Source organism: Nycticebus coucang, chromosome 11 (genome assembly GCF_027406575.1).
Source record: "Nycticebus coucang isolate mNycCou1 chromosome 11, mNycCou1.pri, whole genome shotgun sequence".
NCBI classification, from domain to species: Eukaryota; Metazoa; Chordata; class Mammalia; order Primates; family Lorisidae; genus Nycticebus; species Nycticebus coucang.
In genome coordinates, this window is record NC_069790.1 from 124,803,692 (window position 1) to 124,824,176 (window position 20,485).

The 20,485-nt window shown below is 46.8% G+C and overlaps 1 protein-coding gene across 1 annotated transcript; it reads left to right on the forward strand.

Annotated features, from left to right (window-relative positions):
• The first annotated feature begins 3,162 nt into the window (after window positions 1-3,162).
• On the forward strand, window positions 3,163-13,145 carry INSIG1 (insulin induced gene 1). Its single transcript, XM_053609515.1, has 6 exons — window positions 3,163-3,245; window positions 3,437-3,854; window positions 6,604-6,728; window positions 7,224-7,390; window positions 7,717-7,816; window positions 11,178-13,145. The coding sequence occupies exons 2-6, from the start codon at window positions 3,467-3,469 to the stop codon at window positions 11,205-11,207; spliced, it is 810 nt and encodes a 269-aa protein (XP_053465490.1). The 5' UTR covers window positions 3,163-3,245; window positions 3,437-3,466; the 3' UTR covers window positions 11,208-13,145.
• The last annotated feature ends 7,340 nt before the right edge of the window (window positions 13,146-20,485 follow it).

Sequence of the window (20,485 nt, forward strand, 5' to 3'; positions counted from 1 at the left end):
AGAATCATTGGGTGCTTAGATGTTGAAAAAATAAAATATATTTAGTACTATATTTAACAATATTTATTAACAATTATTAATGTAATAGTAAAAAGAATAGCAGAATATAGACTAAAGGGAAGTAGCAGATTGCTCACCACATGAATCCCAAAGCGTCTAGACCTCCCACAATCTGTATCCAAAAGGGCCACAGAAGTCATGTGTCCTATTTCCCCACCCCAGTACACAGGCCACTGCTCCAAGGGACATTTGGTGACTCAAGGAGCAGGTGTTTAGTTCACAAGCAACAGTAAACTTTCCCTCAGTCATGGCCCATCTGTAACGATTAATGTAAAGTGTTTTGATTAAGAGCTACATAGAACCATCATGAACACATTTCCTTAAATACTTAAGTCAGACAGACTGTCAGGGGCTGAGGATATAGAGCCCACATTCCACAGAGAAATTAAATCAATAACAGTCTCACTTGAGGATAATTGAAATTCAAACCCTCAAAATATTCAAATATGGTTTCTGATACCAAGGCTGTGGTTTCCAAGGGAGTAAATTCATTCATGGGCCCAGACTGCCCAGGCATTCAGGCAAACCGCACACCCTGGGAACGGAGTGACAAGCCCACAGCATGCTGCCCAGTCGTGTCTCTCCCACATTCCACATGACAGCCTGGTCGGGTATGTGGAGCAGCCATGGAGCCTCAGGGTACCTCTCTGACCCTGGGAGGTCACAGTGTTCAATAAGAGCAGAGGAGGGAAAAGAGTGAAAGAGGCTGGGCTGTATGAACACTGACCTGGACAAGAGACGAAAAAGTAACGAATAGTCTTCAATAAACCAGTTAGTGAAAGCAATGGATAGCTCTTTCCACACAGGACATGAGCAACACAGATCTCCATAAGTATTGCTATAAAGGGTGCACTGGTGCCTCAGCAGTGTTACAATTAAACAGAAATACTGGGTGGACTACATGGACAGGCAGAACAGCAGAAGAAAAACAATAAAGAAATCTGAATAGATCTCAAACCCCAGAAGATAGACATTCTTGACGTCTGAGATGTCAGGAGTCCACAGAGAGAGCAGCTCCCAGGTGAGCTAAGAGCTTCTGCCTCTGCGTACTGGGCCTCATACCTGAACAACCCGAATACTGAAACCCAGTGTGCTGAAGAGAAGTGTCCCACATTTGCTAGTGTTTCACAATCAAATCCATGACATGCCTCCGCCTCAGGGTCAAGGCTGCAGTGTTGATGTGTCTCCATCAGATTAACAGCTGATTTCTATCGGTGTCCTCAATGCCCAGATGTGGGGCAGGAAGCTGCTGGCGGGGTGGGAACACGGCACTGGCATGACTCTCCATTACACAGCACCCCACTGTACAGAGGAACCACCACTGACAGGTGGGCAGTTTTTCACGTTTTTTCTATTACAAATAAGTCTTCCATTTTACTGTAACAAGATGTTACACTTAATTTGTGTGTGTATAACCATGCACTTACCCAAGATGGTTTGTACATAATGGCCAACGCCCCAATTACAATATTTCTTGAAGTCAAAACTTCTCTGAATCCTTGGGAACAAAATCTATCATGGTTAACAGGACAGGAGGAGCAGATGAAAGCTATCATGGTTAACAGGACAGGAGGAGCAGATGAAAGCCTGACTCTGCTCTATCCAGAACAGGGGAAGGGAGGAACGAACATGGTGCCTCTCTAGTCCCTCCATTATGGTGCTGTATGTCATACTCAAGAAATAAGTCAGGGCTTGGCACCTGTAGCTCAGCGGCTAGGACACCAGCCACATACACCGGAGCTGGCAGGTTCGAATGCAGCCGGGGCCTGCCAAACAATGATGACAACTACAATCAAAAAATAGCAGGGCATTGTGACCGGCGCCTGTGGTCCCAGCTACTTGGGAGGCTGAGGCAAGAGAATCGCTGAAGCCCAAGAGTTTGAGGTTGCTGTGAGCTGTGATGCCACGGCACTCTACCAAGGGTGACATAGTGAGACTCTGTCTCAAAAAAAAAAAAAAAGAAAAGAAAGAAAGAAGTCAGATTCACATGAATTTTGCCCCCTAAAATGAACACTGAGAAAGATTCATACCTCAGCAAGATGTCTTTCCCCCCCTTAACCTTCTGGCATATAGTCACAAACCTTAACAAGGATGGCCCACACATTAGTGGCACTTCATACTGCCATATGGTATGTATGACTTACGCTTCCTAAGCCTGTAGGGTCTCTTGGCAAGATTTGCTATTTACAGCACAGATTTCCTCTCAACCACCGCTCCCCTGCACAAAGGTAAGGACCACACACTCTTTCTCTCTTGTTCCTGAAGAACGTTTTAAATAACACAGATCTTGCTCAGCAAGATGTGGCCTCTCCCCTTGCAGGGTGGGACACGTGGCAAACAGGATAGAAACATTTTGCACGCTAGATAAAACAATCTTTCCAAGATTAGTGTTATCTCTTTAATTTTCCGGAGTGGTTTTGATGGCTTACTTTCCAAAGGTAAGACCATTGCCAACTAGAGGAAATTACTGCATGAATGAAATGTTTGTCCGGTGCATCTTAGGAAGGATTTGACAGCACACACGATATCTGAAGCACTTGGCAACTGGGAACCCAGGCTGCGGGTGACCCGCGACAGCGGCCACCAGCGCCCCACTCCTGCGCTCTGCTCACTGCGCACGGCGAGGCGCCAGCCTCGGGGGCGGCTCCCCAGGCGCGAGTGTGTCGTCCCCTCAGGGCCAAGCGGAGAGGGCGGAGGTGCGGGTCCGCCCGGCCGGGGCGAGCAATGGAGAAGGCCCGCTCCACCCTCCCTTGGTCTCGCCGTCTTCCCTCTTCCCCGCCATCCTCCCTCCGCCCTGCCACCCTCCTTCGACCCAGTCACCTGCCTCCCCAGGCACTGCTATCCTCCCTCCGCCCCGCCGTCCCGGGCCGAGCGCGCGGGCCGGCGGTGGCGCGTGTCACGTCATATGGGCCGCCCGCCTCCCATTGGCTGCGGCCTCCTCACCAGACCTAGAGCGGACGGGCGCGCGGGAAGGGAGGGGCTACAGAAGGCCACGCCCCCAGATGGCGCGCGCGGGCGGCCGGTAGGCCTGCCCGGGTCACGTGGTCAGGGGCCCCAGTCTTGCTATATAAACCCGCAAGCCCGCCGGGCGCCGCGGCCACTCTTGGGGCCGTCCCGGGCCGCGACTCCTCCTCCGTACCGCCCCGCCTCCGCTCGGCCAGCCCGCAGGCGGGCTCCTTGGCCAGGTAGGCGCGGGACTGCGGGCTGGGACGCTGGGCGGCCAGGCGGCAGGGACTCCTCCCGGTGGGCTGTGGAGCGCGGGGTCCTGACGCGGGCCTTGGACTGACTCTCGAGCTCCGCGTGTTGCGCGGGACGAGGGTGCCGGCCGGCGTGGCTTTGTCTCCCTGGTGACCTCACCTAGGCCCCCTTCCTGCAGGAGACGTCCCTCGGAGCCGGGCGGCAGCCGATGCCCAGGTTGCACGACCGCTTCTGGAGCTGTTCCTGCGCGCACAGCGCCAGGCGTAGAGGCCGCCCTAGAGCCGGCGCCGCGGGGCCGGCGGCCAAGGTGGGAGAGATGATGGACTCGTCCGTGCTGGGCCCCGCCCCGCCGGCGGCCCACCGGGCCCAGGACCCCCGCCCCGCGCACGGGGGCCCGGCCGGCGGCGGCCGCGCCAGCAGCTGGCACCATCACTTGGTGCAGAGGAGCCTCGTGCTCTTCCTGGTCGGGGTGGTCCTGGCCCTGGTGCTCAACCTGCTGCAGATCCAGAGGAACGTCACGCTCTTCCCCGAGGAGGTGATCGCCACCGTCTTCTCCTCAGCCTGGTGGGTCCCGCCTTGCTGCGGGACGGCGGCCGGTGAGTCCCCCGCCCGTCTGCTTAGTAACACTTTCCAGCCCGCGGGAAGCGTTTATTTGAAAGCGGGAACCCACAGATTAGAAGTGGGAAGAGGGGCGGAGAGCGCGCCGAGGCGCCGCAGAGGCAGCTCGGGAAGTTGCAGGAAGCGGGTGATGGAGATGAGGCAGGGAGATAACCGGCTGTTGAGGCAGATGCCGTGCCAAGCCCGCCGCGGTCCCCTCCCTCTGGGTGTGGGGACTGCCGGGCGCTGTCATCCAGCAGAGCTGGCCCAGGATTGGCTGCGGGGAGAACTGGTGAGCGGCGGGGCTGGGAGGCGATTGGGCGCCGCGGCGAACTTACTACCCAAGATAACCGAAAACAAATCGTCACATGCGTCGAGGGGCGGGTGCCGGGGGAGCAACTTTCCGGCGCTGCCTCTGGTGGGACCGCTAGGTAACCTGTGGCCCAAAGCCAGACCTCCCCCCACGCCGAACTGTTACAGCTCCGTAGATTAAAATCAGCAGGAAAAGAGTGACCCCCTGGGGGTTCACGTTCTCTAACCCTAACTGGTCACATAGATGCCGTAAAACCTAACACAGGCTCAGCCTGAACTGGACAGGTCGGCTGCTGCTGTCTTTTTTTAAAAGAAGAATCTTTGGGTTATCACTTAGCTGATTTTATAAAATGTTGACTGCTCTTGGCCCAGCAGATAACTGGGTGCTTCTCTGTCACAGCATTTGTTCATTTATTTAACCATTTGTTGGATACTTTCTACAGTCTCAGCTGTTGAAATATAAAAATGAACAGGACAAGCCCTTGTCCTTTAGCATCTTAGGATCTGGTGGAGAAAACATTTGTCTAAATGACTACAGTACAATATGAGGAGTAACCTGTTTGCTTTGTCACTGACATTTATTGACTGCTTACTAAGCCTTTATGTGCTTTGCTCTGTTAATTCCTTACACCACCACTATGCTGTAGGTCCATTTATAGACGTGGAAACTGAATCACAGGTTGAGTCCCATCCAAGGGTGCACAGCTAGCGAGTGGCAGAGGCACTAACTCTGCACACTGCCTCCCTGCAGCCAGGTGTGTCCACTGCACTGTGCTTAAAACAGCAAGAGGAGAAAGTCCTGTAGCAGAGAGCCCTGGGTTCTAGCCAGGACATGCCTCACATGTGGGGTACTTTAAGCAGTGGGTAGAATGTTTTTCATCTTTGTTGGAAAAAGATGTGAGCCTCTTATTTCTCCAAACCCATTTGTATGTGTCTGTTCTAATAGAAAACTTTTTTGAGAAATTGATCTAGATTTGAAATTTCATTTTTCTTACACATTTGGCACAATAGTTTCTTTGAACAAAAACTTAATCTTAAAAATGAAACATTTTAGTTTAGCCTCCAGTATTTGTAATTGAGGCTTCAAGGAATTCCAGGACTATGTGGAATGATTTTTCAAACTCTACTTTTTTGTTTTTTTAACTAACCGCTAAGAACGTAAGGAAAAAATTCCATAGTACATTTTTCACCTATTTAACTTTTTAAAGATAAGATGAAACTGTAGTGAAGTACAGTTAATTTCAGAGAATTCCATTTTTCAAAACTCTAAAATTAGAACTTGATTAAAAGTAATGTAAAAATGAAAACTGGACATTTTTCCTCCAAAAGCTAGGTTAAAACTGTGGGGTGAAAAACCTAACATACAACGTCTTTTCTACTTGACTAAATTACGACCCCTTGAGTGGCTTTTCGGAGCCTGGGTCCTTGGGTGCAGTTCACACAGTGAGCTTTGTGACCCACAGTCGAAGGCCATCAGGCCTGCATTCTACTCACTCCTTGGGTGCTGTTCATTCCTGCCTTTATTTTTACCATTTTGCTTCTCTTGGGATGCCATACCTTCCCACTTGTTCAAATTCTCTTTCAAATTCCATGTCTGTAAAGACTTCCTAACTATTTTCAGACCACAGTGATCCCTTCTTTCTCTATTCTGGTTACATAATCCTTATAATTTTACACATGAGAAAACAAACATGAAGAGCCACATCCCATCCGAGGGCAAACTGGGACTCGAGGCCAAGTTTTCTATTCTGGGTTTGGTGCTTTTTCCACACCTTGGGGCCTGAACTCACAGGGACCAATTAATGAATGAGAAGAACCAGTGTGGGTTTGACCCGGCCCCTCACTTCCCACGGGGTGTGGCACACCATGTAGTTGTGTCTTCCAGACAACTTGCTAGAATCCCCTGAAGTGAAGTCCTGGGCCATTTTATGGGCACATGACCCACACTGTCAAGAGTCCTGTCAGCAAAAATGCAAGCATCTCCTCACATGCCCAGCCCCAGTACTGGGTGGACTTGTGTGCGCAGGGGTGCAGCTGTGCATGGGTGAGCAAGATGGAAGACCAACTTGAAGATGCATGCAGAATTGTGTAGTCATTTAAGTTTTGTGCACTGTAGACAAATATGGGATCAATTATAAAATTAAATATTACTGATATTAATACAAAGAATTAAACTCTTTGCTTGATTCATTCCTGCTAAAATATGTTTAAACCAAATAATAGTGATCTTTTTAAACTTCCCAAAATAGTACAGTTTGGGGGGATACTCAGAGAACAAGAATATGACATAAATCTTAATTTAAATGTTATGTTAACAGCTGATAAACTTTTAGGAAGAGGATTGCTGGTTTGAGTAATATGCTAATGTCTTAGTGACTCCCACACAGGAACTGCGTAACTCTTGCTGGGTGTCTAATCTGTCCCTCTCCTGCACAGCGGTGGTCGGTGTGCTGTACCCCTGCATCGACAGCCACCTGGGCGAGCCCCACAAGTTCAAGCGGGAGTGGGCCAGCGTCATGCGCTGCATTGCAGTCTTCGTGGGCATCAACCACGCCAGCGCCGTATCCTTGGTGGACTGTGCTGTGTCGGGCACAGTGAAGCATTTTGTCACTTTTAGTGGATGTTTAGTATTTATAAGATGCACTCGAGTCATTGTGACTGGGCATGATGAAGCCAATGTCAAAGATGTGCTTGTTCATTTCAATTTGCTAAAAAAAATAAAGAAGAGTGGGGCTATTGATAGCTTAATAGCAAAATATATTGTTTTATGGGCAAAATACCAGCAGAATTTTATATGTAAGTTTTTAGGAAGTTCACTCTTAAAGTTAAGTTGCTGACTTGGGGATGCCGGGGAACCCAGGCTTTTGACTGACTTTTGACTGCTGCTTCAAGATACAGTTCACCCTGCGACTGGCTGTGCAGTTTTTACAGATAGTGACTTATCCATGGTACAAGAATAAAAACCCATGTTTTTAACCCTTGGACTTCTTATAATATGTCTTTGATGTTATAATATTAAACATTATTAAAGTTTTCCTTAACTTTTGCATCACCAGAAATTGGACTTTGCCAATAATATTCAACTGTCCCTGACTTTAGCAGCCCTGTCTTTGGGCCTCTGGTGGACATTTGACCGTTCAAGAAGTGGCCTTGGGCTTGGCATCACCATAGCCTTTCTGGCCACTCTGATCACTCAGTTTCTCGTGTATAATGGTGTCTATCAGTAAGTGTGTGTTTTTGATATGGCCTTTGGAAAACTGTTACTTTTTAAAAAAAAAAAAAACGTTGAACTTAGATATTTTCATATTTTGTTTGGTCTTATATAGAATGACATAAATATAGGCATGAAATTTTAAAAACTGCATATTCTTGACTCGTGTATATAAAATGTTAAAGAAAACCAAGTAGTAACAGTAAAACAAATTGTTTAAATATTAACATTCTGCAGCATTCTGTGATTAACTATACATCCCTGTTAGAGAAAAACTTTGACACGTGGGATTGAACTAGGTGAATCTGACCACTGACGCGCAGCTTTTCCTGCTCTAGGTATACGTCCCCGGATTTCCTCTACATCCGCTCCTGGCTCCCATGCATATTTTTCTCAGGAGGCGTCACAGTGGGAAACATTGGACGACAGTTAGCTATGGTGAGTCAGACCATCTCTAACCCTTTAGACTCTGTAGCTTGGTAGAGTTACTTCAAATGATACGTTAGAATTTGTGTTATGTATTCTAGTTCAGACTCAAGTGCAACAATTACCAAGAAGATTTTTAAAATTTTATATTTTAAAAATTGGTAACAATACCCCAGGTAATTTTTTGCTAAATGATAAAGACTCTCAGAGTACTCGAGCCAAAAAGGAACTGGAGGTCTCATGCAGACATGTCCAGTGGTTCATCTGAGTTTGCGTAACTTCTACAGTAATGGTAGGGAAAGTCACTGAAATGGCCAGAGGGTGGTTTATGAGTTTCCTTTCCCGCTCCAGCATCAAGAACAAATCTGGATAACCACGTACAATGACACTATCCTTTTTACAAAATCAGAGTGGGTGCAGATGGCTCTGGGCCTGAGGCTACAGAGACCCCGCCTCAGGCCAGGGGTTGGTGCAGCCAGGTGAGGGGCCAGCCTGGTGCAGGCAGGCACTACCCTTCCAAGAGGCAGCTGGCCCTGGGCATGGAGCAGTGGGTGACGAGACATGGCAGGGTTACCGTGTGTGATGGGCTGTCCTCACCTGAGCATTGCACCTGTTCTTGCTGAGGAAAAGAAAGTACCACTTCCCCAGGCATATCTCTGCTGCTTCCCGAATTCAGAGATAAACAGTTGTTTTCAGTAGCTAAAAATTGGCATCTGAACACTTTAATTTAAAAATATGAATGTGCACTTTTAAACTTATTTCAAATTAACTTTGAAATTAGCATCTGAACACTTTAATTTTTTTTTTTGTAGAGACAGAGTCTCACTTTATGGCCCTCGGTAGAGTGCCGTGACCTCACACAGCTCACAGCAACCTCCAACTCCTGGGCTTAAGCAATTCTCTTGCCTCAGCCTCCCGAGCAGCTGGGACTACAGGTGCCCGCCACAACGCCAGCTATTTTTTGGTTGCAGTTTGGCCGGGGCCGGGTTTGAACCCACCACCCTCGGTATATGGGGCCGGCGCCTTACCGACTGAGCCACAGGCACCGCCCCCTCTGTCGTTTTCATGCTATTTAGACACATCCTGGACCTGGCTGGATGTTTTAGGGGTAGTGTTTAAGGGCTGTTGTGAGGCCCACACCAAGTAAGATGTAGTGAGGGGCTGACGAGGGTAAAGATGACAAATCGGAAGGCAAAAGATTCGGAGACTCCGCTCAGCACCGAGACCCCCCTCAGCTTCAGCCAGGTCTGGTGTAGTTCAAGGTCTGTGGGTCTTTTGCAGTTTTTGTTCAGTGCCCTTAGCATCCCTCTCATTCTTATGCTGTTTCAGTTCTCTTAAAGTGCCCATTTTGTTTGTTCTTACCTATGGTTCTCTCCCTTGAAAGAGGTGTCCTTGCTCACAAGGATAACATGCCCAGAAGCTACACGCTGGCTTTGCTTGCAGTTAACCTGGGCTTAACTTTTCCCACATGGTGTTTTTTTGGTTTGTTTTCTTCATGTGCCATTGTCTTTTGCGTGTCCAAACAGAGTAGAAGTGTTTGTTATCAGCCTCTGTTTCAAGGAAGCTGAGTGTGGCCACCATTTATAACATCCGTAGAGGCTGCTAGTTGAGGCCTCCATCTTCTCTCAGGAGTGAGGCATCCAGCTGCCAGCAGCCGGCAAGAGTGGCCAGAGTCCTGCCTGCTGTGAGTGCATGTCCAGTTCGCTTCTCCTGCCTTTGATGGGCCCAAATCCGCTGCCTCTGCTGATAGTGACAATGTGATTGCTGCTCAGGGCTGACGGTTATTGAGCACTTAGAGCTGTATACAGGCATTGTGCCAAACACTTTCACTGTCGGCTACCTCAGTCCTCACAGCACAGCACTTTAAAATAGAAATCATTATTAGCCCACTTTTAAATGGGGAAATTGAACCTCAGAAGATGAAACAACTTGCCCAAGTGGGTGCAGAGAGGGAGTTGGAGCGAACTCCTCATCACTAACATAGCTGGTGTTGCCATCCATCCTCAGGCAGACTTACAGAGCTCTAGTTGGGTCCTGGATGGCTGGAGCATGCTGAGTTGCCATGTGAAATACGTGGCTATCAGGGCTAGCAGCAGAAGTGTATGTGCGGGGTGCTGCCTCGTCTGTGAAGTCCTTTGTGTTCTTACACTAAGGCCAGACCTAATTTCAGTCTCTGTAGCCCATGAAGGCTAAAATTCTGTTTATCAGCACATTGGTGAATAGGTAGTAAAATTTGGTGACTAGTTTTATTTCCTGGTTGCTGGCAAGAGTTTGCTACTGTGTTTTCTCTAGTTGAATTTTGTTTATAATCTTACAAATGTACATATTTAACAATTCATAATACTTTCAAATTACCAATTCTTAAAAGCCTATATGTTTCCTGGAAGGTCCTGTTGTGTGTGTCCCTAGGGCAGTAATTAGCATGCCCAAACTCCTGGTGACTTTCCCCAGACTCAGGACTTTGACAAGTTATCTATCTGTTTAAATAAGAAAATCTTGTGATTTTTGGATAAGTAATCTTCATTACAGGTGGTGAAGAGCTCAGCTCCTTCATCTTGAAGCTGGTGGCCTGAGCGGAAGGAGATTGAGTAACGTGGGAAGACATTGGGTTCAGGGGAAGAAAATGTGCATTGAAGTTTCTCTTCTGCCTGTTTATAGAAGCTTTGTGACCTTAGAAAAGTCATTTAATCTCTTTGGGTCTGTTTCTCCATCAGTGAGACATCTATCCTGCATTCAGAGTTTCCCCTGCAGTGCCTGGTGCTGCTGCTGACTGTACTATCTACCACTCAGACAGTTGGGGCGGAGGGGGGGGGGGGGGAGGAGGATGCTAAATGAGAAAGGGTTTCCCACTGTGAAACTCTGGGACTTCAAAATAGAGTTATTCAGATTATAAAACATGACCTTTTTCAAATATGTACTTCAACAAATGGCTGGTAAGATATGGTTTGTGTTAGAAACCCCACTTCAGATGACCCGATTCCGGGTATGATTCCTGCATTGCAGTAGGTAGAGCTCTTGGGGAGCACCTGTCATCATTAGGCGTCCCTGTGCTTTGATGAAATTGGGTGTTTCCTTTACATAGATACTTAGTTATACCTTGGCCAATACCTCATATACCAGGCTGTACACAGGGCTGTGGCAACGTGGGGGGAGTTGCCCTGTGGAATCAGCAAGAGGGCCCGGGCCCTGGCGCTGGCTCTGGGGCTGCTGGCTCCAGTCAGGGCCCAGCTCTGTGTTTCTCATGTGTCTCAATCCTGTCTCTCCAGTCAAAGGAATTTGTAAATCTTTTACCTTCTGGAACCTGCTTAATCAATAATTAAAATATTTATACATTAATAGGTAATTTTCTTTTTTATCTTCTTTTTCCACATAGGGTGTTCCTGAAAAGCCACATAGCGATTGAGTCTTCAAACACACTGATTCCGAAGAGTGAGTGAAATTTTGGAAGAAAGTCTGTGGTAGTGCATTATGACAAAGATTATCCTTTTTCCTAAATAATCTATTTAGATTGGGCTGACTGTACAAATGACTCCTGGAAAAAATATCCACCTAGTCTAGAATAGCAAAGTGGAGAAAATAACTACTTACCTTGAAGTCTCACCTGGACTGACTGCCTCACACCTGTCTGTGCCCTGGCACATTCTGTCCGGCTGGGAGGGCAAGCAGGTGGCAGTTTCCTGGGTGTTAGGTTCCATTCACGTGATTAAAGACAAGTTGCCATACTTCAAAGCCTTGAACTAAGACTTAATTACCAACTGTGAGTTTTGTGTCAGTGCCCAAAGGAGACAGGTTGATGGTGCTTAATGAAGACGAAGTATGATGTAATAGGAATAATATTTATCCAGAAGATTTTTTAAAATAGGGTTGTGTTAAGAAAAAATAAAACAAAGAAAAGAAGGCAAACAGCATGGAGTGTAGAGTGGCCGGCCCTGGACAGCAGTGCTCGCCCACACGGCCACACGCATGGGGACACCAGTGAGTGGACTGGGCTTTTCAGTCTTCCTATGGAAGTTTGTGTAGACAATCTTACTGAGAGCAAAGGCAGTGAAAAGTCACAGTTCTGCACTGTGGTACGTTGGCGTTTTCACCTCAGTTTATGAAGTTTTTTCCAAAATCCATAACCATCTAAGAATGAATACCTGTCTGCCATGTATTTCAATCTTAGCCAAAATTGTTTGTGTCTTTGTTATTCCAGAGTAGAGATGACTGTTTTTTTCCACAACCCTATGGAATTTGCAATCTGTGATTGCCTTGTAAAAAGAAGAGTGCGTACGTCACTACATTAGACATGTGGTGTTTCTAAATATTCGATGATATTGGTGAGCACAATGTATCCATTTAATGGCATAGACCATGTTAGACCTAATTTGCAAGTATTGGGTCTTAAACTTCAAGTGCAATGTATATGAAAACCAATCTGAGCCTTGTATTCTCTTAAATATTTATTTTTCTTAATGTGTGAGATGTTCCAGAGAAGGGTTCTCCATTCATTTCAGTGCTGCATGGAGGCAGAACTCAGCAATAATTTCCTTTGGTTGTAAAGTTACTTTATTGTTTTACCCTCCACTGAGCCCTAGTCCTTTGAAATACTCCAGTTTGTGGGTTTAGTAATTTTTACTTACAAATTTACCTTTTCGTATTTTGCAATTTAAATGTTTTTGGTTTGTTTTAAATTCTGTGAAAGTGGTTTGATGAAAAGACTCCTTTTACATAGAAGGCACGAATCAGCAAACTCAGCTGACTTGGCTGTGAGTGTTGATGTGTGTTTTCAGTTTCATTTATGTGATGATCCTTGTTGGGGGTCTTTTTTTATTTTGTTCTATTTTGTTTTGGGGAAATTTTTCTTGGAGTAAAGTTTAGGTTTACTGGGTTAATTTGTCTTAGAAGAATTTTTTAAAAAAGAAAATGGGATCATTCTGAACTTTAGAATGATCCCATATAAATTTTCTGAAAATGTAAAGAAATGATTAGCTATGTAAAAAATTTTTCAATGAAGATGTCAGCATTTTATGAAAAACCAGAAGCTATTAAGTGAAAACAGCAAGTGAATCTTTAAAATACACTTGATCATGCACAAACAGTATTTTTTTTCTCTCTTAAACTGGAAGTAAATTTCTGTTAGAAATAATGTAGCCAAAAAATGTAAATTTGAAGAATTTTTTTTGCCAATAGTTTATAGCAAATATATGAACCAAAGTGATTTGAGTTTGTAAAAATGTAAAATAATTGAACAAAATTTGCACTATACTATTTGAACATCTAGTGAGTTTCACATTCATACTAAGTTTTCAACATTGTGTTCTTTTTGCATTCATTTTTTATTTTTATTAAAGATTTAAAATCAACTGTTGTGTTTATGTTTGCTTTTTCAAAAAACAAGTGGGGTGGTATTTTATGTGTAGTATGTTAGAATTTGTAATGAATAAATATTTTAAAGCTCTTTAAAAGTTACTCAATTTCACCACAGCCTGTTGAAACATGTTTGAGTACAGCCGACCCTCTGTACACCCAGGTGATTAGTTCTGTTATGCCAGATGAAGAGGGTCCAGCCACCGATCACTGTCAGCCAACGTGCAGAGACGGAGAGGCCAGCAATTTTGGAGAATGGGGACAGTAGCCTCTCCAAGACTGTTCTGCTCTTCCATTTCCAAAATCACCGTTTTATACATGAAAGTTCCAAGTAAAAACCATATTAATCTTTATCTTAAGCAACAATAACCAACATAATCCTCGGAGCGGTGCCTGTGGCTCAAAGGAGTAGGACGCCGGCCCCATATGCCTGAGGTGGCGGGTTCAAACCCAGCCCCGGCCAAAAACTGCAAAAAAAAAAAAAAGTGTGCCCTCCACATATGCCTATTTTGCACCCTATGAATGAACTGTGTTGAAAAAATCCACAACCCCACACAGTTCAGACCTGTGTGGCTCACATACCAATGTGTGTGTTTTCCCTGTTCTGGGAATTTGACATGTGGCACAAACCAAATGGCCAATGCCACCCACCGTCCTTGTTTAGAGGCGAGGCGAGCAGATGGGCCTGACCAACAGCAAAGGCCCCTCTTACTGCAGTCAGTGCTGGAGCCCACTCCTGGCTGACTCGCTCTCAGGGTTACCACAGACAGGTGGAGCTTCTAGAACATTCATGCCACACCTGGTTAGCACGAACTTTAGGAAAATGTACTGGTCTTTGTAAAACAACATTCGGGACACTCAGCCCCCATGGGTTTCTGCTGTGCAAGTGTGGGGGAGCTGGTAGAGCAGAGGGTGCAGATGGTCCCCTCGTGACAGGTGCAAGATTTGCTTGAGGTGAGTACAGTTTGTGTGTCTCTAATGTGGGAGGGCCTGCTCTCCTAGTGTAGATCCACATTGTAGAATCAGCTTGGGAGGTTAAACATTGCCGGGAAGTTTTCTGGTCTTTGAGCAAGTAATTGAATTACATGAGTTCTTTACAGGTAGGATTAGAAAAGGTAATTTAGAAAAGATTTCCTTGTTCCCTTCTTTTTCAACTACTTGATTGAGGCTGAGGGCTGAGGAAATAGAAACTCTAGGTTGATCCCAGGGTGTTTTGTCTTTTTAGCTAACTTGAAAGTCACCTGTGATCTTACCTAAGGAATGTTTCTGGCAGATTGGTCTAAAGTGAACTAAATATAATTTGGTGGGCCGGGCGTGGTGGCTCACACCTGTAGTCCCAGCGCTGTGGGAGGCCGAGGCGGGTGGATTGCCTGAGCTCAGAGGTTCGAGACCTGTATGTAACAGCATGTGTGCCAGAGTAAGACCCCGTCTCTACTAACATCAAGAACACCGCCAGAGGAAGATAAAAAACAGTACTTCAAACGAAGAAGAATGAGCAAGGAAGTTGAAATTAAAAATTAAAAAAAAAAAAAAATATATATATATATATATAATTTGGTGGCCTGGCCCTGTCCCCACCCTTGAAATATAGGCATTCCCCTTGGGAAAAAGAAATGAAAGAAAGGAAAGCTTACAAATCTAAACTTGCCTTTTCTACTTGTTAAAGACAATGTTTACTATCTGGAGTTTCAGATGATGTCTTAGTAATTGTATAACTATTTGGCATATAAAGCCTTAGAGGTAAGGATATTATCTTCAAAAACTATTAATATTATAAATGCATTAATAAAGATATTAACATGCAGCCCTAACATATGTTACACAAAAAGCTGCCCACTCCCTACTAATTAACACTTTGCTTAGTCTTAAGGTGAAATGGTCTTGTAAGCAGCAAATTAGCTGCAGGAAAGATTTCACAGTGACCCCTACATGTGTTGGGGTTCGGGCAGGTGTCTGCCTTCTCAGTTCCTGGTCTGCTTTTGGCCGAAGAATGGCCAGACCCACCAAAAGCAAGGCAAGCATGAAATTAAGTTTATTGAGGAAGAGAAAGATAGGTTTACAGAGCAAGAGTAAGATACGTTCGCCACAGACAACAAACAGGCCCCAGTAATGGTTGAGGGTCCTGTCTCATACTGTCTGAATTGGGCCCTGCTAGAAGTCCAGGCTCTACCACGGATCACTCCGATGCACAGTTACCAGCATGTTCATTAGCCTTAGGTTACTCCATGTCACTTTCCCAGTCCTGCTCTGCCCTGGCTTCCTCCCCCAGGTGTGGCAGTTAGTTGCTCAGGATAGGACTAAGGTGGGGCAGCACCCAAGACAAAGCCCATCCTCTAGACAGCACCAAGGCAAGACACCTGCTTTGTTCCTAATGAGAGTCTTGGAGGCCCCTTGGCATCTACGTAACAAATACAGTCCCAATATGCAAAGAGACATAAGAAAAAGGTACATAAGATGAATGCAATCCTAATCTTCAAATGTGGTGCTCTATGGATTTTCTCTATGAGTTGACGTTTCCCTTCAATTTTCTCTATGAGTCGACGTTTCCCTTCTTCCCCGCTTTTCTCTGGAAAGAATAAATGTACTGAGATAGCGCCATATGCCTGGTGATTCCAGTCTAGATCTGTGAGTTTCAAGACGAGATGGTAGCATAGTGTGAAGAGTAGTTTCTCATTACTAGGTCCACTTAGTAGATGTGATTTTTCTAAGTGCTTTGGTGTCATCTTGACTAGTTGTCCCATGTTCTACACATTCTCAAGTTCAGGAACCAGTAGAAGACAAAGTCAAAATTCCACAGAACTGAGTCCACTGCAGTAACCTCTCTCATTAGAAGCGGCTCTTCAGATTCCGTCTGTCTCTGTCAAGCGAGTTTTTGGTGTAAGGTGTATAATCAGACCTCAGCCAGAGTGCAGTTTCCTTAGCGCTCGTCACAGCACACCTCTCGGAGTTTCTTAAGGTTCTGGAGTGCTGTCACAGTGGCCACTGGAGTTTGGGGACTGTGGGGCCGGTGTCCTTCCACAGGCTGCAATCCCAGGATGGGGAGTGGCCCCTTCTGGCTTCTATTCTGGTGCCTAGCCATGGGGGCTCTGGCTCCTAGTCCCTACGAATGCTTGTTGAGAGAACAGACCATCCCTCACTCATCACTGTCCAGCAGGTGTTTCTGGGGGCCTGCTGCATAACAGAGTCATGTGCCTGGCTGCCCTGTCCTGCCTGCTGCCCATGGCTTTTCAGGCCCCTTTGATTTGTGATGGCCAATCTGCTGTGAATGAGAAACTGCATACGGCTGTTGGAGGCAGTGATAACACGAGACACCTGAGGAGGATTCCTCCAGGCCACGTGGGCGCATCCTAGTGGCAGGATCGGTTTTCCACAACATCAGCTTGCTTTCCGTGCCTGTCATGTGTTGCTGCAGGCAGTCTCCACGGGAGAGAGCTGAGGCAGGATTTGGGATTATTTTTCCTAGGAGTGGAATTGGGTTTGCAATGGGCCATCCACACCCTCCTGCCCCCCTGTACTGGCGCCTAGCATCTGCCAGGCTGGGGGCTGTGAGTTCTGCCTGTGGGCGAGATGGGTGACACACGTGGTCCCGGGAGGACCTGCCTCAGAGCTGTCGTTCCAGCCTTTGGTGAGCCCCCGCTGGCTTGCTGGCCCCTCTCGTGGCCACACAGAGGCCTCAGGATGTCTGTCTTTTCAAGGAGAATGGTCGCTCACTTTGGCGTTTGATACTGTTTTCTGTCCTTCACACTTTGTCTCATTTACCATGGAATGCTTTCACAGCAGCCCAATTTTCCTTCGCACCCTGACCCAGCCCACTTTGCCCACTTGGCATATCGCCTTTGTCCTCCTTCCTCACTCATCACTAAGTTGCAAACCATGGCCAGGTCAGCTAGAGCAGCTCCCCCCTGAGAAAGACCTGAGGCAGGGGTGCAACCACTGCGTTGCTCTGAGTCACCCTGGGTCCTACTTCTCGGCTCCCGCCAGCCTTGGACAGTCTGCACCTGACCAGTCCCCAGTGGGGCTTCCCATCCCCTATCTCATACCACATTGCTCTCCCTGTCTTCCTCAGCCCTCCGGCAGCTGAAGCCATCTGGAAAAAGGTCAGCGTGCTGACAGGTCACTGGAAAGAACATTCTGAAGTTTCACGTCCAACAGAAGAGTCTACATGTCATTATGGCTTGCTGATATTAGAAGCTGGTCTCAAGTCCTTTTAGAAAGCTGGGCACACAGAAAAGCCCTTTTCTAAGTTTCCTCATAAATGAAACTATTGTGTTTCCTAAGGTGCATATACAGCTATTCACAATTGCACACTTGTTCATTTAAAAACAGTGGAAAAACTGTTACTGAACCATCACTGCGGCCAGGAATTACGCTCTGTGCCGCCAGCCCACAGCAGGCTTCCTACAGGAGCTACTAGAAACACACCAGTTCAGGGGAGAATGAGTCTGTGCTTCTGGAGACCTAAAGGTCTTTTGGAACACTGTTTCTCATCTTAGAACCTCAATCCTTTCCCATAATAGATATTCAAAGGAACTTTATGAATGAAGAAATAAAAGAATAAAAGAAGGGAGGTGGGTCTTCAAACTAGCAGGTGGCAGCCTGATCAAGCCAGCTTTCAACTTAGAATAGCTTTGAGCCTAGCATTGTATGTACCTCTGGGCTTGGCTGTCAGGTAGAGGGGCCTGGCTCTCCCTGCGGTCAGAGGAAGGGAGCAGCAAGAGCCTCTCTTTCCCATAATAACTTGCCAGCACCATGTTTCTGGATGTTCTTTCCCCTGTGATGTGGGTTAGGTTGTATTTTGCCCCAGAAGATGTTCAAGTCCGACATGGCAGAATGTGACCTCACTGGGAAATAGGGTCTTTGCAGATTTAACCAAGTGAAGGTAAATCATTAGGGTAGGTCCTCATCCCATTGACTGGTGTCCTTATAGAAAGGGGAAATTTGGACAGACATGTAGGACAGGCAGGCATGTGAAAGGTCACAGGACAGAGAGATGCGGCTGCCGCCGAGGAACGCTCAGAGAGGCTGGGGACATGCCCTCCCCCAGGCCTTCAGGGGGAGCTGGACGTTGGCCCTCAGGCTTCAGAGCTGGGGGACAACCTGTAGCCCTGCGAGCATTTGGTGGCACAGTGGCAGCAGCCCCAGGGAACACTGACGCACCCTGGTTTCAGACCTGGTGTGACGGCGTGCACTGGGAGCCACCAAGGCAGCTGCGGTTCTGTGCTTCAAATAAAAGAAAGCGCAGAGGCCAGGGGAGTGTGGGGATAATGATGAGTTCTGAGTTTACTGTCTGGGGCTGCCTCAGTAAATGCAGCACAGTACCCCAAACCTCCCTGATCTCCTGTGCTGCAGGGAGGGAGGGGGACTCCCAGTGGACCCACAGGCAGCCCTGCAGGAGAGCCCAGTGCAGGTGCACAGGGTTAGTTCACAGGCCAAGCCAGGCCAGGCGATGAGAGCCCAGTGCAGGGGGCACAGTGTTGGTTCGCAGGCTGGGCCAGGCGACGGCAGAAAGGTCCAAACTCCATCGTGGTGGCAGAGATCCCTGGTGGTGACTCTGCCTGGTCATCGGGAGGAAGGTGACACATGTTCTTTGTAAGGCAGGAAGAAAAAGGCAAAACATTTTGGAAGTACAGGCAGTCCCGGGTTATGGACCACTTGAACTATGGCGTTCCGTGCTTATCAACAGGCTCCCACCGCTCCCCATAAGGATAATTCATAATTAAATAAATTAATTAATAACTCGGAAATTATTTCTTCCACGCATATGAACAAACCCTCTGTCTCTATTTACACAGTGTCACTTTTGTGTAACCTTTTAATACAATTTTGTGAATTTGTGTTTACCCTGATGACCACACCCCCAACGTGGTCACCCTTGCAACGTCCCTGGCAAGTCCCCATGAGCCTGAAGTGGTGACAATGGCGATAAAAGTAGGAATCATTGAGGGTTGGGAGAAAGGCCAGACGTCACCATTCACTGTCAGGGCGTTTGTTAACATAAGGGATAAAGCGAGAATGAGGGAACGTACGTGGGTGAGGCAGGGCTCAGCGAAAGCCTCAGTTATTACTAAGCAGGATAATGGATCAATTATTGAAATGGAGCAGTTATCATTGATTTGGTGAGAGGATCAAACTGAGTGTAACATTTCCATCAGCCTAGCGTTGCTGTGACATTAGGGAGTGTCAACTTTAATATTCTTTTGTGACATTTCTCTGCCAACCTCCTAAACTTTTTCTATGAGTTTGTTTTTATGTTCTATTTGGTTGGATTTTTAAAAAGAGCACAGTAGTTTCTGTAACTTATTATCACAGCACAGGGATATTATTACAGTATTGTACTATGTAATTATTACCACATACGAGACATTATGGTATCATTATTATTATAACATGTATGTGCTGTTCATCAGGTCCCTGTTATATACAAATCTCACCTAAAGACATTCTCAGGAACAGATATCATCCATAATACAGAAATTGCCTGTATTTCCATTTTAAACTGGTTAAAATATAAAGAGTTCTACTACTTGAAGCAAAATTTCTGTTATTTGGAAAATTCACTTATGTGGAACCTCTTATTTCCCAGCCAGGGCCAGAGACAGTTGGCTTGTTGGTCTGGAAAGGTGAGGGAGAGCCGTGGCCTCAGAGTTCACAGTGCCTGGAGAGCCAGGGGGCTGTCCTCAGTAAACAAGGGAAAGTTTGCTAGTCTCTCTGTAAACACAGTTGGCTCAGATGAAAATCAGCACTAACCCTGTAGAATTTCAACACCCAGTGTCAAATTCTCCTTCTGAGAAGTCTGATTAATCTCCTTTCTGCCGCTGGCCCTGAGAGCAGCTGACCCAAGAAAACAAACAAAACAGTGAGAGGCTTTGCAGAGGCCCCTGGCCTTGGTGGGACCTCCCTCCAGACTCCAGCCAGGTTGGCAGCCCATCTTCTGGGCTGCCAGCCAACAGCTGTCCTTCCAGAGGGCCCAAAAGACACTCCTCACTCAACATCAATGGCTGGAATTCCCTCTATTACTTGGAATATCTGAGGAAGTGTCCACTTCCCAGCACCTGCTCCCAGCTCGGCTGTCTAATCCTAGCAGCTTCATGGTACTCAAGCCGCCCTTCCTGATGGGGAGGCCAGCACTGCTCCTGGGCACTCTGGATGGCCACTGTGCCCTGGACAGCCTGTTGTCTTCTGTCACGCCGTGGCACCCTGTCATGATTTTCTAATAAGGGGGCTCTCTTCAGTGCACTCTCCTCCCAAACCTCAGAGCACTGTGTGCCTCACTCACCCCATTAGACCCCTGCTGTGTGCCGGCCTGTGCCCTCCTGGGGTGGAGACACATGC